General features: G+C 37.6%; 1 protein-coding gene across 6 annotated transcripts in view; it reads left to right on the top strand.

Moving 5' to 3' along the window:
• WDR19 (WD repeat domain 19) overlaps positions 1-14,893 on the top strand; it is a 113,667-nt gene that overhangs the window by 40,516 nt on the left and 58,258 nt on the right. For all 6 annotated transcript variants that reach the window (XM_047855452.1, XM_047855450.1, XM_047855453.1 and 3 more), the window contains 3 exons: positions 7,038-7,187; positions 12,247-12,394; positions 12,519-12,723. In XM_047855452.1, the coding sequence (XP_047711408.1) occupies positions 7,038-7,187; positions 12,247-12,394; positions 12,519-12,723 (503 nt within the window). The remainder of the gene's footprint in view (positions 1-7,037; positions 7,188-12,246; positions 12,395-12,518; positions 12,724-14,893) is intronic.

Below are 14,893 nucleotides of genomic sequence, written 5' to 3'. Positions count from 1 at the left end.
GAAGGGCAGTTTTCCACATTAATTAGAAAAGCAATTCACTGTTTTAAATGTTTCATTTTCTCACATTGAACTGTTCTTTAAAAAAAGAGCATGTCTTAAAACACACTATTGCCATAAGGGAGACTTTAAGTTTGACCTAAAATGATCAGTCTTTTTAGTAATATACACCAGTAGGGTAGGCCTCATGTGTCAGGTAAAGTGGCAAGGGAAATGGTAAATAATAGTAAATAGAATACATTTGTATGATACATGACAGTTTATAAAGCCCCGATCTCACTTATTTTATCTCATTAGTTTTCTAAAATAAGCAGAGAAGTTTTAGAGATGAGGACACTGAACTTTAAGAGGTTAGTAAGTTTGTGATAGACGTGGAACGTGAACAGTATCTCCTGATGTAAAATCCACTCTTTCCACTATGCCACATGGCATTCTGAAGTAAGAACTCAGGGTGTGGTGGTCTGACATTAAGTCAGCATTTATCTCAATATTTCTTGAGTGATTCTGACTACGTCATGTTTTTTAAAGTTTTATCGAGGTATGATTGATAGACAACAAACTGCACTATTTAAAGGCTACAATTTGAGGGGCGCCTGGCTGGTTTAGTCGGTTAAGCGTTCAACTTCCGCTCTGGTCATGACCTCTCGGTTCGTGAGTTTGAGCCCCGCATTGGTCTCCGTGCTGACAGCTCAGAGCCTGGAGCCTGTTTCAGATTCTGTGTCTCCCTCTCTCACTGCCCCTTCCCCACTCATACTCTCTCTCTGGCTCAAAAATGAATTAAAACATTAAAAATTTTTAAGCCACAATTTGGTAAGTTTTGACATGTATATACCTGTGAAACACCATCAACTCAGTCAAACTAGTGAACACATCCATCACCCCCAAAAGTTTTCTCACACCCCTTTATGATTCTTCCTTCTTGTCCCACCACATTGATTGCTCTCTGTCACTATAGATGAGTTTCTGTTTTCTAGAGTTTTATGTAAATGGAATCATACAGTATGTACTCCTTTCTATCTGCCTTCTTTTATTCAGTGCCATTATTTTGAGATTCATTTCCTACTGTGTGTGTCAATTGTTGATTCCTTTTTCTTGCTGGAGTGGTGTTTCATAGTATGCATTTATTATAATTAGCTTACTCAAGAACCTAAGGATGGATATTGGGGCTGTTTCTAGTTTGGGGTTGTTTCCAGCCTGGATTGTTTCCAGTATGGGGTCTTCACAAATAAAGCTGCTGTAAACATTCATGTTCAAGTCTTTGCATGGACACATGCTTTCTTTTCTCTTCCATAAATACCTAAGAAGTAGAATGGCTACATTATATGACATGTGTGTGTTTAAGTTTTTAAGAAACTGACAGTCTGTTCTCTAAATTGATTGTACCATTTTACATTCCCATCAACAGTATGTGAGTATTCCTATTCCTCTACATCCTCACTGACATTTGACATGGTCAGTCTTTTTAATTTTAGCCACTCTTAAGTGTATCTTAAGTGAAATCTCATTGTGATTTTAATTTGCATTTCTCTAATGGATTAATGTGGAGCATCTTTTCATGTGCTTGTTTGCTTTCTGTGTACCTTTGGTGAAATGTCTGTTCAAATTTCTTTGGCTATTTCCTAATTGGGTTGTGTTCTTATTATTGATTTTTGAATTTTTTTTTTTTATATTCTGGATTTAAGTCCTTTATCAGATATATACTTTGCAAGTATTTTCTCTCATTGCATGAGTTTTCTTTTCTTTCTCTTACCAGTGTCTTTCAAAGAGAAAAAATGTTTTGATTTTGATGAAGTCCAACATGAAAATTTTTTTTTTATAGATTGTGCTTTTGGTGTCCTGTCTGAGTAATCTTTGCCTAACCCAAGGTCATAAGGTTTTTCTACTATGTTTTCTTCTGTAAGTTTTACAGCTTTATGTTTTATATTTGGTTCTGCAATCCATTTTGAATTAATTTGTTTATACTGTAAGGTATAGTATAGATCAAAGTTCATTTTTTGTTTATAGATATTCCAATTGTTCCAGCACCATTTGTTGAAAAGACTGTCCTTCCTCCACTGAATCATCTTTGTGCTTTTGTCACAAATCAGTTGTCCATAGGGGCGCCTGGGTGGCTCAGTCGGTTAAGTGGCCAACTTCAGCTCAGGTCATGATCTCATAGTTGGTGAGTTCAAGCCCTGCGTCAGGGTCTGTGCTGACAGCTCAGAGCCTGGAGCCTGTTTCCGATTCTGTGTCTCACTCGCTTTCTGCCCCTCCCACACCTCTCTCTCAAAAATAATAAGTAAACATTTTTAAAAAATCAATTATCCATAAATAAGTGGGTCTTTCTGGAATTGCTCATTCCATTGATCTGTGTGTCTATCTTTATAAGAGTATCATGCTGTTTTAATTGCTGTAACTTTATAATAAGTCCTAAAATCAGGTAGTGTTAGCCCTCCAACTTTGTGTTTGTTTTTCAAAGTTGTTTTGGCTATTTTCAGTACTTTGCATCCCCATTTGAATTTTATGATAAGCTTGTTAATTTTTACAAAAAGGCTGCTGGGAATTTTAATGGTATCATGTTGAACTTACAGATCAGTTGCCATCTTAAACTCTACTCACCAATGAGCAAGGTATATATTTCCATTTATTTAGGTTTTCTTTATCTCAGTGTTTTCAAGTTTTCTGTGTACCAATACCCCTTTTATCAGATTAATACCTAAGTATTTCATATTTTTGTATTTTAGCATTTTTCATTTTTTTAATACATAGTATTACATTTTAGTTTTTAATTTCTGAATGTTCATTGGTAGCATATAGTAGTGCAACTGATTTTTGTGTATTATTCCTGTATACTGCAGCCTGGCTAGATTCACTTAGTAGTTCTAGTAGTTTTTTGTAAATTCCACTGGATTTTCTATATAGATGATCATGTCATCTCAGAGTAAAGGTAGTTTTACTTCTTTTCCAATCTGGATGCCTTTTATTCCAATTCATTGTTGAATAGGAATGGTGAGAGTGGTGTCTTCATCTTGTTCTTGACCATTACGTATGATTTTAGCTACAGATCTTTTGTAGATGCCCGTTAACAGGTTGTATGTATACTACAAAACCTAAAAACCACTAAAATAACAAAGTTGTAGCTAAGAAGTCAACAAATTAGATAAAATCAAATAATAAAAAATACACAGTTATATTGAACCCAATAAGCTATCCTAGCATTGGTGCTCTTCAAATAATTTTGTTATTTTTTCTTTGTTTCATATTGGATGGTTTCTACTGCTGTATTTCAAGGTCATTAGCCTTTTCTTCTGTAGTGTCTAATCTGTCATTAGTCTCATCCAATGTATTTTTCAATTCACATGTGGTATTTTCATCTGTAGAAGATATGTTTCTTTTTTTTAGTCTTCCATGTCTCCACTTAACTTTTTAAACATGAAATATAGTTTTAAAAAAATTTCATGTTTTAATGACCTTATCTGCTAATTCTAATATCTGTGTCAGGTTTTCTTGATTAATTACTCTCTTTATTATGGTTCATGTGTTTCTGTGTTTTTGCATACCTGGTAATTTTACCTTTTGGGGTGCTAGATATTTTTGTATTTCTAAAAATATTCTTGAACTTTGCTCTGGGATGCAGTTAATTGACTTAGAAACAGTTTGGCCCTTTTGAGTCTTGGTTTTATAATTTCTTAGGCAGATGTGAAACAGTGCTCAGTCTATAGCTAATTATTTCTCACTTTTGATCTTTCCGTATTCTGTACCCAGTGCCCTGTGAGCTATGATCTTTTTTTTCCAATCTGACTATTGGAAACAGTCACTATTCCCAGTTCTGTTCCCTCTAATCCCTTTGGATGGTTCTTTCCATGGCCTTGTAGTTTTTTCACATGCATGCAGTCATTGCTACCAGCTGAGGACTCACGGTGGACCCCCTGCAGCTCTCCAAGCTTCTTTGTCTCTTGTCCTCTGCCCTGCAAAGTCCAGCCACCTGTGCTCCCTGGACTCTCAGCTCCATATCCTTAACTCAGGGAGCCCTGCCCTGCCTGTATCCTCCTCCCTTTGCCATGCCTTGAAAACTTGCAAAGCAAAAGCTGGAGCAATCATAGGGCTCACCTGGTTTGCTTCCAAAATCTCAGGCATCACTGTTCTTTGTTGCCTCATTCCAATATGTTGACAATTGTTTTTTCATGATTTTGTCTGTTCTTTTTGGTTGTTTGGGTGGGAAAGTTAAATCCAGTTTGTTACTCTGTCTTGGCCTGAATAGAAGTCCAAGATGTTATGTGTTTTTTTTTTTCAACGTTTATTTATTTTTGGGACAGAGAGAGACAGAGCATGAACGGGGGAGGGGCAGAGAGAGAGGGAGACACAGAATCGGAAACAGGCTCCAGGCTCTGAGCCATCAGCCCAGAGCCTGACGCGGGGCTCGAACTCACGGACCGCAAGATCGTGACCTGGCTGAAGTCGGACGCTCAACCGACTGCGCCACCCAGGCGCCCCGAGATGTTATGTGTTTTTATTTTAATCAAACTTTTTATTTTGAGATCATTGTAGATTCACAGGCAGTTGTAGGAAACAATACAAAGAGATCCCATGCAAGAAGCAAAACAGGGAGATCCAATATACTTTTTTCCTAGTTTCCCCCAATGGTAACATGTTATATATTATAACCAGGATATTAACATTGATAGTCAAGATACAGAATAATTCTATCGCCAGGAGGATCCGTGTCTATTTTATAGACACATCCACTTCCCTTCTGCTTTCACCCCCATCTTGATCCCTGGTAACAAAGTTACAGTTGACCTTGAACAACAGGAGTTTGAACTGTACAGGTCTACTTATATGTGGATTTTTTTTCCAATAAATTCAGTATAGTACTGTAAATGTATTCTTAAGGTTTTTGTAGTATGTTCTCTAGCTTTATTGGAAGAATTCAGTATATAAGACATTTAACATACAAAATATGTGTTAATCAACTGTTGTGTTATTGGTAAAGCTTCCAGTCAACAGTAGGCTATTAGTAATTTTGGGGGGGGGGGGGAGTCAAAAGTTATATGTGGATTTTTGATTATGGGGGTGGTCAGTATCCATAACCCCTGTGTTGTTCAAGGGTCAACTGTAATCTGTTCTACATTTCTATAATTTGTCATTTGATTCATTTGAGTCATTGTGTGCATGAATAATTTTTTTCCTTTTTATTGCTGAGTAGCATTCTATGATATGGATGTACCAGTTTGTTTAAGGATTCACCAACTGAAGGACATCTGAATTAGTTCCAGTTTTTGAATATTGCAAATAAAGCTTCTATAAGCATTCACATACAGGTTTCTATGTGAACAAGTTTTCACTTCTGAGTAAATGTGAAGTTAACACTCACATCCACTGTAATGACTATAATCAAAAAGTCAGATAATAACAAGTGTTGGGAGAGATGGAGAGGAATTAGAACTCTTATACACTGCTGGTGGGGATGTAAAATGGTGCAGCTGCTTGGGAAAATACTCTGGCAGTTCTGTAAGAGATTAAACAGAGTTACCTTATGACCCAGGAATTGCACTCCTATGTATATACCCAAGAGAAATGAAGATATATGTCCACATAAAACTTGTATACCAATGTTCATAGCAACATTATTTATAATAATCAGAAGATGGAAACAACCCAAATGTCCATCAACTGATAAATGAACATATAGCTTATCCATATGATGGAATATTATTTGGCAATAAAAAGGAATAAAATACTGATACCTACTACAAAGTAGATGAACCTAGAAAACATCATGTTAAGTAAAAGAAAGCAGTCACAAAAGACCACATATTGTATGATACTGTGTATGTAACATGTCCAGAATAGACAAATCTAGTGATAAAAAGTAGATTAGTGGTTACCTAAGACTGTGGGGAGAGTGGGATGGGGTTGGGGAAAATGAGAAAGATTACTAAATGGGGTTTCTTTTTGAAATGATGAATTGTTTTAAAATGAATTGTGATCAAGCATTATACAAATCAATCTGTAAATTATGCTAAAAACCATGGAGTTCTATATTTTAAGTGGGTGAATTACATGGTATATGAGTTATACCTCAATATGCTATTATTTAAAATGAAGTACAGACATCTTGTAAAAAAAGGAAAAGGATCAATTAGGAGTATCTGGGTGGGTCTGTCTTTATTCCGTTCCAGTGACCTATGTGTCTGTCCACTCACCAATACTACACAGTCTTGGTTACTGTAGCTAAAAAAAAAAAACAACAAAAAAAACAAAACCCAAAAACTTGCAACTGATTAAACTGATTTTCCTACTTTATTCTTTTTTTATTAAAAATTGCTTTAGCTATTATAGTTCTTCTGCCATTTTCATATAAATTTTAGAATAATCTTGTTTGTATCTACAAAAAATCTTGAGATTTTTATTAGAATTCTGGTAAAGCTGTATATAAGTTGGAGAGAATTAACATATTTATAATGGTGAGTCTTCCAATCCATGAACATAGTATACCTCTCCACTTATTTAGATCTTTTTTGATTCTTTCATCAGTGTTTTATAGTTTTTAGCATACAAATCCTGTGCACATTTTGTTAAATTTATATCTAAATATTTCGGGGTTTTTTTTGAGAGATTGTAAATGGTAATATATTTCTAAATTTTGGTATCTACAGTTCATTGCTAATATATAAAAATACAATTGATTGCATCAGGTGGTTTGTTTTTATTTTAAATTTAATTTTCTAATTTGTCTACCAACAGCAAAATATTTTAAAATAACATGGTTTGAAAGTTATTCTTAAACTGTAAGGATATTTCTTATAAGTGAAAACATCTGAAAATCAGTTATGCTTTAGTTATGCTATATCACTAAGAATGTTAGAACTAATTGTTGAATTAAATGCACATTCTCATTTACTGTCTCGGGTCTGTACCTTTACATATAGTAAACAATTGTTGTAGACTCTTCCTACATGAAAATATGGTATATTTTCTCTTAAAATTAGGAAGTATGTTTAAGTGCTAAAAGTATTTTTTTGACAACCTTTATATTTCTATGACTGGATTTTTTTTAGACTGGTATCATTCAGTATTTCTACATTGAAGACTGGCAATTTGTTAATGATTATCGACACCCTGTCAGTGTGAAAAAGATTTTTCCTGACCCAAATGGGACCAGATTAGTTTTCATTGATGAAAAAAGTGATGGATTTGTCTACTGTCCGGTAAGTCTGGAAGATTTTTAAGTACTTATTTTTTTTAATGCGATATACAAAGAAAAGTGTGGGTTTTTTTTTTTCATTTTTATGCACTTTATTTTCAATATTTTAAGAATATCACTTTTATAAGTTACATAAGCATATAATTTTCATATGGTCATTGTTCAGTTTGAGTCACTATTATACTAATGTTTCAAATGAGTTCATTAAGACAGTTGATTAAAAGACAGAGATTAACTACTTCTTTTTTGAGGATTTGGTGAAATCTAAAATTATCTGCAACTGATATCTTTCTAGGGAGAAAATTTAGACTATTGACTTAATTCCTTCACGATTATTAGTATATTCAGATTTTCTACTTCTTCTGGAGTTAATTTTGTGATTATTTCTTTATGTTTCATACTCCTTTTCTTTAGTGGTGGAAATAGTTGTTCACAGTATTGTCTTTTATATCTATCTATCTATCTATATATCTATCTATCTCTATATATATCTATCTATAGAGATATCTATCTATCTATCTATCTATCTATCTATCTATATAACTTAAACCTAAGTTAACGTATAGTGTAATAATGATTTCAGGAATAGAACTTAGGGATTTATCACTTACATATAACACCCAGTGTTTTTAATATATATTATATATAAAATCATTTTCTCTTATGCAGTTCAAAGATGATAGTACTTTGTTACCGTGTTTGTGATCTATTTCTACAACTATACATCAAGAAAACTTTTTCTGGGGCTCGTGGCTGGCTCAGTCACAACACAACTCTCCAGCTCAGGGTTGTAAATTCAAGCCCCACATTGGGCGTAGAGATTACTTCAAAATAAAATCTTAAAAAACAAATGAAACACTTTGTCCAATATTCTGCAGTTTTTCATAGTGTCAGTACCAGAAAGATTTTTTTTAATGGAAAAATAATTATATCCTATACCACTTTAACCTGATTTACTGCACAAGATTACAATATATCTTCGTGTACATGACCTTTCTCTCCAGTTGTGCAATAAGGTTCAAAGGGCAGGGACTCCTTTCCACCCACCTTATTTGATTTTCCTCTTGCCTTAAAGATTCTGAACACAAAGGAAAGGCATTTTTTTCATAATTAAAAACAGATGGACCCTTTTTAGATGAGTTACTCTGCTTTTTACACATCCTTAACTTTTTTGGAAATAGATTAGCAAAAGGAAATGTGATTTTACATCTTTTACTTGGATTTTTCATTTCCCTTTGATATCCAGTTAATGATTTAGTATGTCCTTGTTCACAGTCCACACAGCCTACAGCTGTTCTCAGACATGTCTTAATAGCCATTCCCCTGGTGCCTTCCTCCACCTCAGTAGCCACTCGGTGAAGACTACTTTGCCCTCCCTGTACACTTCACTAGATGCTGAGACTTCCCGCCTTCTCCTTCTTTTCCTTTCCTTCCTGCCTGTCTTTCTCTTTCTTTAATTTTTTCTTTTTTTCTCTTCTTTCTTTGATAAGTAGAACAAGTTTCCACAGGAGTGCTTGTATTACTTAAGCAAAATTCCTAATGTGCCAGTTCTTACTCAACCCGTTCCTCTCCCAGTCACAAAACCAATGAGGGAAAATGACATAAATAGAAAGATAACCTTGAGTTCTTTCTACTTGATACGGAAATTCATCCTGTACAGATCTCCCTTCTGTAACAGGGCACTCGTTCGAGCTGCCTTGCTTCCCCATGTGGGTTCCCCGTGGGTGGAAACTGCTGCTGAGAGCACCTAGAGGGTAGGCGGGTAAATCAGGGATCTGACAGGAGCTGGAGGCAGAATGGGGTTTGGCTGCTAGGGAAAGGCTGAAGAGTAAGAGTCAGAAAGAGCTGATGCATTTTTCTTTCTCCTTTTACAGTTTTCCTTTCCTTGATAATTTTTGTTAAAGAGGTTACATGGCCTTTCTCGTGGAGTTGGTTTGAGGTTTCAGTGAGTTGATTTTTCCAAACCCGTGATTGGGCACTTGGTAGCAGCCATTTAGCAGGTGTTCGTTAAAGCCCTGCCTCTTTATTGCTTTACCACCCTTCAACCCCTCAAGTTCCAGAATTATCTCACTTGTTGCTGCCCATTCCAAGTCCTGTTTCCAACTCTAACTTGCAGCCCAGCTAAGTGTTAAGAAAGAAGTCCTGGTAAAACAAAATCCACACAAAAGACTGACTGTATGAGAGCACAGGCTCTCCCACTCTGACCTGTGGGTGGGTATTTGCTTTTATCCAAATTAAGATCTCACTGCTAGGGTAACAGTTACGTGGTTGGGCACAATATCTGAGGGGAGTGTAGTGCCCACAGGAGCGAATTCCTCTTTTAAATAACACCAGACGATCTTCCACAAGTAAGGCCAGTGTGGCAGGGAAGGGAAAGGAAGGCTTGTGGTGTGGGCCTTCCCCTGCCACCACCTAGGGCACAGGAGGAGGCTGCGCGGAGGCCCCTGGACTCCAGACCAGGTTGCTGTGCGTTTGATTTGATTTGAGCACTCGGCCTGTCATAGTGTGCTGCTGCTATGCAGCTCACTTCTCTACTCAACTTCAGTGAATTTGAGAGAAATACTGCTCCTGCGGTGTGCATACATGAGAATAAGGAACAATTCACACCATCGCTCTTCCTCTTTAAAGTTCTTACATTTACCTGTAGGTTCCCTTCGTATGTATATTCATTCAACTGATTTTTCCTCACTGTGTGCATGGTGAGGAAGTGACTTATGTTGTACAATAGAAGTGGGAGAGATGACATTTTTCTTACTAATGAATGCCCTAATAAAACAGCCTTGTCCCCCCATCACTCTCTGGAAGCCCATGAAGGGTGACTTGTGATATATTACGGAAAATTCGTAAATACGTTGCCCTTGAGAGAGGTGGTAGAATGCAGTATTTAAGTGTATGGACCTTAAAGACAGACAAACAGACCTGGAGTTAAGATTAGTAGGGGCGCCTGGGTGGCGCAGTCGGTTAAGCGTCCGACTTCAGCCAGGTCACGATCTCGCGGTCCGGGAGTTCGAGCCCCGCGTCGTCGGGCTCTGGGCTGATGGCTCAGAGCCTGGAGCCTGTTTCCGATTCTGTGTTCCCTCTCTCTCTGCCCCTCCCCCGTTCATGCTCTGTCTCTCTCTGTCCCAAAAATAAATAAACGTTGAAAAAAAAAATTAAAAAAGATTAGTAATAATAACAACGAATATTTTTGTGCAGAATACTCCTTACATATATCAGTTATCTCTTAATCTTTATAGCAACCCCAGATATATTCCCATTTTTTAAGTAAACTTTATGCCCAACATGGGGCTCTAACTCATAACCCCAAGATCAAGAGTTGCATGCCCTACTGACTGAGACAGCCAGGCTCCTTGGTAAATACTCATATTATTGGCCATTTTACAGGTGAAGAAACTAAGGCATAGAAAAGATAATTAACGGGGCACCTGGGTGGCTCAGTCAGTTAGGTGTCCAGCTTCAATTCAGGTCACGATTTCATGGTTTGTGAGTTCAAGCCCTGCATCGGCCTCTGTGCTGTCAGTTCAGAGCCTGGAGCCTGCTTCACATTCTGTGTCTCCCTCTCTCTGCCCCTCCCCCACTCACACTCTGTCTCTCTGTCTCTCAAAAAATGAATAAATGTTAAGAAAAATGTTTTTTAAATTAAAAAAAGAAAAAGAAAAGACAAGGAACTTGCCCAAGGTCACACAGTCATGAAATGGTATATGTGGTAGGAGCCCAGAGTGGCTTCCTCCAGAGCTCTCACTTTAATTGGATTCCCAGTTTCACCGTTTATAAAATGGGTACAGTTCTAGTACCTACTTTGTAGGTTGCTATGTAAAAACTAAATAGGATGATGTGCATAAAGCTTGTAGTACAGTGTCTGCCGTGTAATAAGCACTCAACAAATGTTTACCCTTTAAAAATTCTACCACCAGTCCAGTGGCCCTGGTGTGCACATCCGCACAAACCAAGCATCAGTGTAACATAGTGGTTAGAAGCATAGACTGGAGCCAGACTGCCTGCTGGGTCCAAATCCTGACTCTTCACCTTACTAGCCGTGTGACTTAGGACAAATTCCTTGGTGCCTGAGTTTCTTCATCGGCAAAATGGGCATAATAATGCCCATCTTGTACAGTGTGAGGTTAGAATTAAATGAGGTTACGTACATATAAGTAATTAGCACAGTACCTGGTAAGTAGCGCTATTTGATAGGAATACAATTAGAACTACGTACAATTTTACATTTTTGATTAGGTAATTTTTTTAAGAAGATAAAAAGAAACAGGTGAAATTCATGTTAATATGTTTAACCCAATATTATTATATCAGTATGTAATCAATATAAAGTACTGAGACGTTTTACCCTCTTGTCCATCCTAGCTCCTTGAGACCTATTGGATAGTTTACACTTACACACATCTCAGTTCAGACTACACACGTTTCAATGTTCAAATAGCTGCATGTGGATTTACACAGTGGCTACTATGTTAGACAGCCAGCTCTATAGTATTAGTTATTATCTGCAAGAATCTTCTATTTCATTCTGACTCCGAGAGGCAAATAGGGTAGAGAGGAGGTAGGTATTTCTCAGTTTCACATTCAGGATATTATATAAGCCTGTCTGCCAAGGCCAATAGCTTATATCACTAACAGTACATTTTCAATTTATTGGAATGCATTATGGAGAAGTTTTTTGAAACAAAACAGACCCAGTGGAATTTCTTTAATTTTCAAATATGTATGAGTTAATTTGTTCTATATACCAGGGATTGAAAATTTTCCAAACACCAGTGTGTTCATAGTTTAAATTTCTTTTGTCTTGAGAAGTTTCAATTTTTTTTTTTTTCTTTAAGCTGAAGCTTTGTGTCCAGACTTATAGTTTTTCCCGAGTTCAACAAGTTTTAGGCCAAGCCAGATCTGGTACAAGAATCGGGAAAGGAACTTTCCTTCCTGTTACGGTTGGAGTGTTGTTGGGTTGAATGCGTTGGGAAAACTATGCCAACCACGGCTGCAGACAGGCTCCTACCAAGGCAAGTGATAACAAAGTACATGCTTGGGGCAAATCTGTAAATCCTGTTTTGTAGGTCAATGACGCTACCTATGAGATTCCAGATTTTTCACCAACCATTAAAGGTGTCCTTTGGGAAAACTGGCCAATGGATAAAGGTGTATTTATTGCTTACGATGATGATAAGGTGTACACCTACGTCTTTCACAAGGACACGATACAAGGTACTTAATCACCTTTTTGTACAATTGTCGTTAAATTTCCGTGACAGTGAAATTAAAACCTTCCTTTCTGGTTTTTGTGCTGAGTATTCGCTTTTAGCATTAAGATGTCTATTTTAAAATACAGGATCCAAGGTGATTTTGGCTGGAGGCACCAAAGTTCCCTTCTCGCATAAACCTTTGCTGTTATATAATGGAGAGTTGACCTGCCAGACACAGAGTGGAAAAATAAACAACATCTACCTTAGCACCCACAAGTTCCTCGACAGTTTAAAAGATGTGGGGCCTGATGAACTGAGGCAGATGCTGACACGGACTTTAATGCTAAAAAGGTAGGGCTCCAAACACTTCTCTGGAGCTCTTATTTGCTTTTGTGATTTTAAAGGCCAAATCCTATTGAAAGAGATGGGCATAATAGTATTTACTTTGTTTACTTTACAGGATTGTTGTGAGGCTCAGATAAGATAATGGGTGTGAGAATATGTGTAAATTCTAAAGGAAGTCCTGTTGTACTAAGCCCTTTAGAACGAAGAGGTTTCTCATCACCCAGATAGCACAGTTATTGTGAAATTCTAATAAACCTCATTATTTCAGCAGTATCTTAATGTCATCATAAGAAGTTTGGTTTTGCCTAGCTTGTAATTTTCTTTTTTTAATCTGATTTTTCCTGTTACCTCTTGGGGCTTTTTTGAGTCTTCTTTTGTGGTTCTGACCATCTCTTAAATGTTGCTGTTCCTCAGCGTCCCATGATCTCCCTCTTCTCTTCTCTAATCATTTTTCCTGAATGAATCTCCTCTACTTACATGGCTTCAACAACATTCATAAGAGGCTGACTCCAAAATGTGCATCTTTTGCTTAAACCTGTATTTCCCACTGCCTACCAGTTGTGTTTTTGGGAGTCCACAGGCTCCTCAAACTTTCTCTGTTTAAAACAACTCATCTTGCCTGGCCTTTTCCCCCAGTCCTTATCACGTGTGCACCTGTCCCAACACACACACCTACACCTGCATACATGCATACACCAGACCCTTTTCTCCCCCACCCCCATACTCTCCCACTAACTCGCACCCTCACTTGGAATAATATATGATGTCACCACTTCTTGACCTCTCTCTCTTTGATAGCCTCATGACAGTCTCCTCTATTCTCCACACACTTTTGAAAATCTGAATCTGATGCTCTCACTCTCCTGCTGGAGATCCTTCCCATTGCCTTGAGGAAGAAATCCCTACTCCTCAGGGACCTCAGCATGACGTACCGGACACTTGATGATTTAATGCCAGCCTCAGCTGTCCCCATTCTTCCACTCTGTGTTCTGCCAGCTGCTTGAATCTGATGTTTTTCATGATTCTTTGCCTTGGCACATACAGCTTTCTCTTCCTGGAACACCCTTCTCCTATGTCTGTATGCAGGAACTCCTTATTCTCCACATTCAACAGAGCCCTCTCCTGCTCCAGGATGCGTTCCCTGCAGCCCCGTAACCTCTGGCAGGCTGGTTGGGGGTCTTTCTGGTGGATTGCCACAGGGCAGTATACACAGTGGTTTAGAGTACTTCCCCCTTACCCCCACTGCTGTGTGACAGGCTAGTCTTGTGAGGTTTCTGAGCTTCACTTTTCCTCATCTGTAAAGAAGAAATAATAATATTCCTTAGTGGAGAGGGCTGTTAGAGTAATCTAGTGAGAGAGTTTAGGCAAAGCATTTAGCACAGATTCACATATCACAAGCCCTCAATGACCTGTGTCATACTGTGTCAGAGTCGTCTGTTGACTTACCTGTCTCTTCCACCTTCCCCAATTATGACGGCCTAAAAGACAGTGACTGTGGGCTTGATCTTTGTATCTTGGTTCCAAGCTCAGTTTCTGGCACAGAACAGGTGCTCAGTAAATGTGTGTTGGCTGGGAAAATGCATGGGTGAACAGATGGATGGATAGATATAATATATTCATTAATGCAAGGGTCCCACAAAAAGTTCAACTGGCATTTATGGTCATGTTTTGACCAGAAGTCAGCAACCTTTCTTGTTATGGGCCAAATGGTAAACATTTCAGGCTTTAAAAGCCATGGGATCTCTGTCACATCTACTCAAGTCAGCCATTGTAGCACAAGAGCAGCCAAGACAATCTATAAAAAATGGACCGAGCGGCCTTGTTCCACTCAGACTTGGGTCACAGCAGCAGACAGCTGACTGTAGGCCATAGTTTGCTGGCCTCTGTTGTAAACTTCCAAATATGTAGGGGTAGAGAGAGTACTGTTATTAGTCTCATGTGAGAAGAGAAATAATTTTCATCTCTGTGTGAAATAAACCCAAAAATAAACAAAAGAAAAGAGTTAGTTGCTAATGAGGGAGGGTGGTTATACAGCATAGAGTCAGATTAGTAAAAGAAGTTCAAGAAAAAGCATTTATCTGTATAATAAAGGAAGACAAGTTTATGTAGTTTTTGATAACTTGGAAATGATGATTACAGATGAAGAAATGGTTTGCAAATTTATCTGAGATGTGAC

The sequence above is a fragment of the Prionailurus viverrinus genome, chromosome B1, assembly GCF_022837055.1.
Source record: "Prionailurus viverrinus isolate Anna chromosome B1, UM_Priviv_1.0, whole genome shotgun sequence".
Taxonomy (NCBI): Eukaryota; Metazoa; Chordata; class Mammalia; order Carnivora; family Felidae; genus Prionailurus; species Prionailurus viverrinus.
This window is presented reverse-complemented; position numbering and strand designations above follow the sequence as displayed.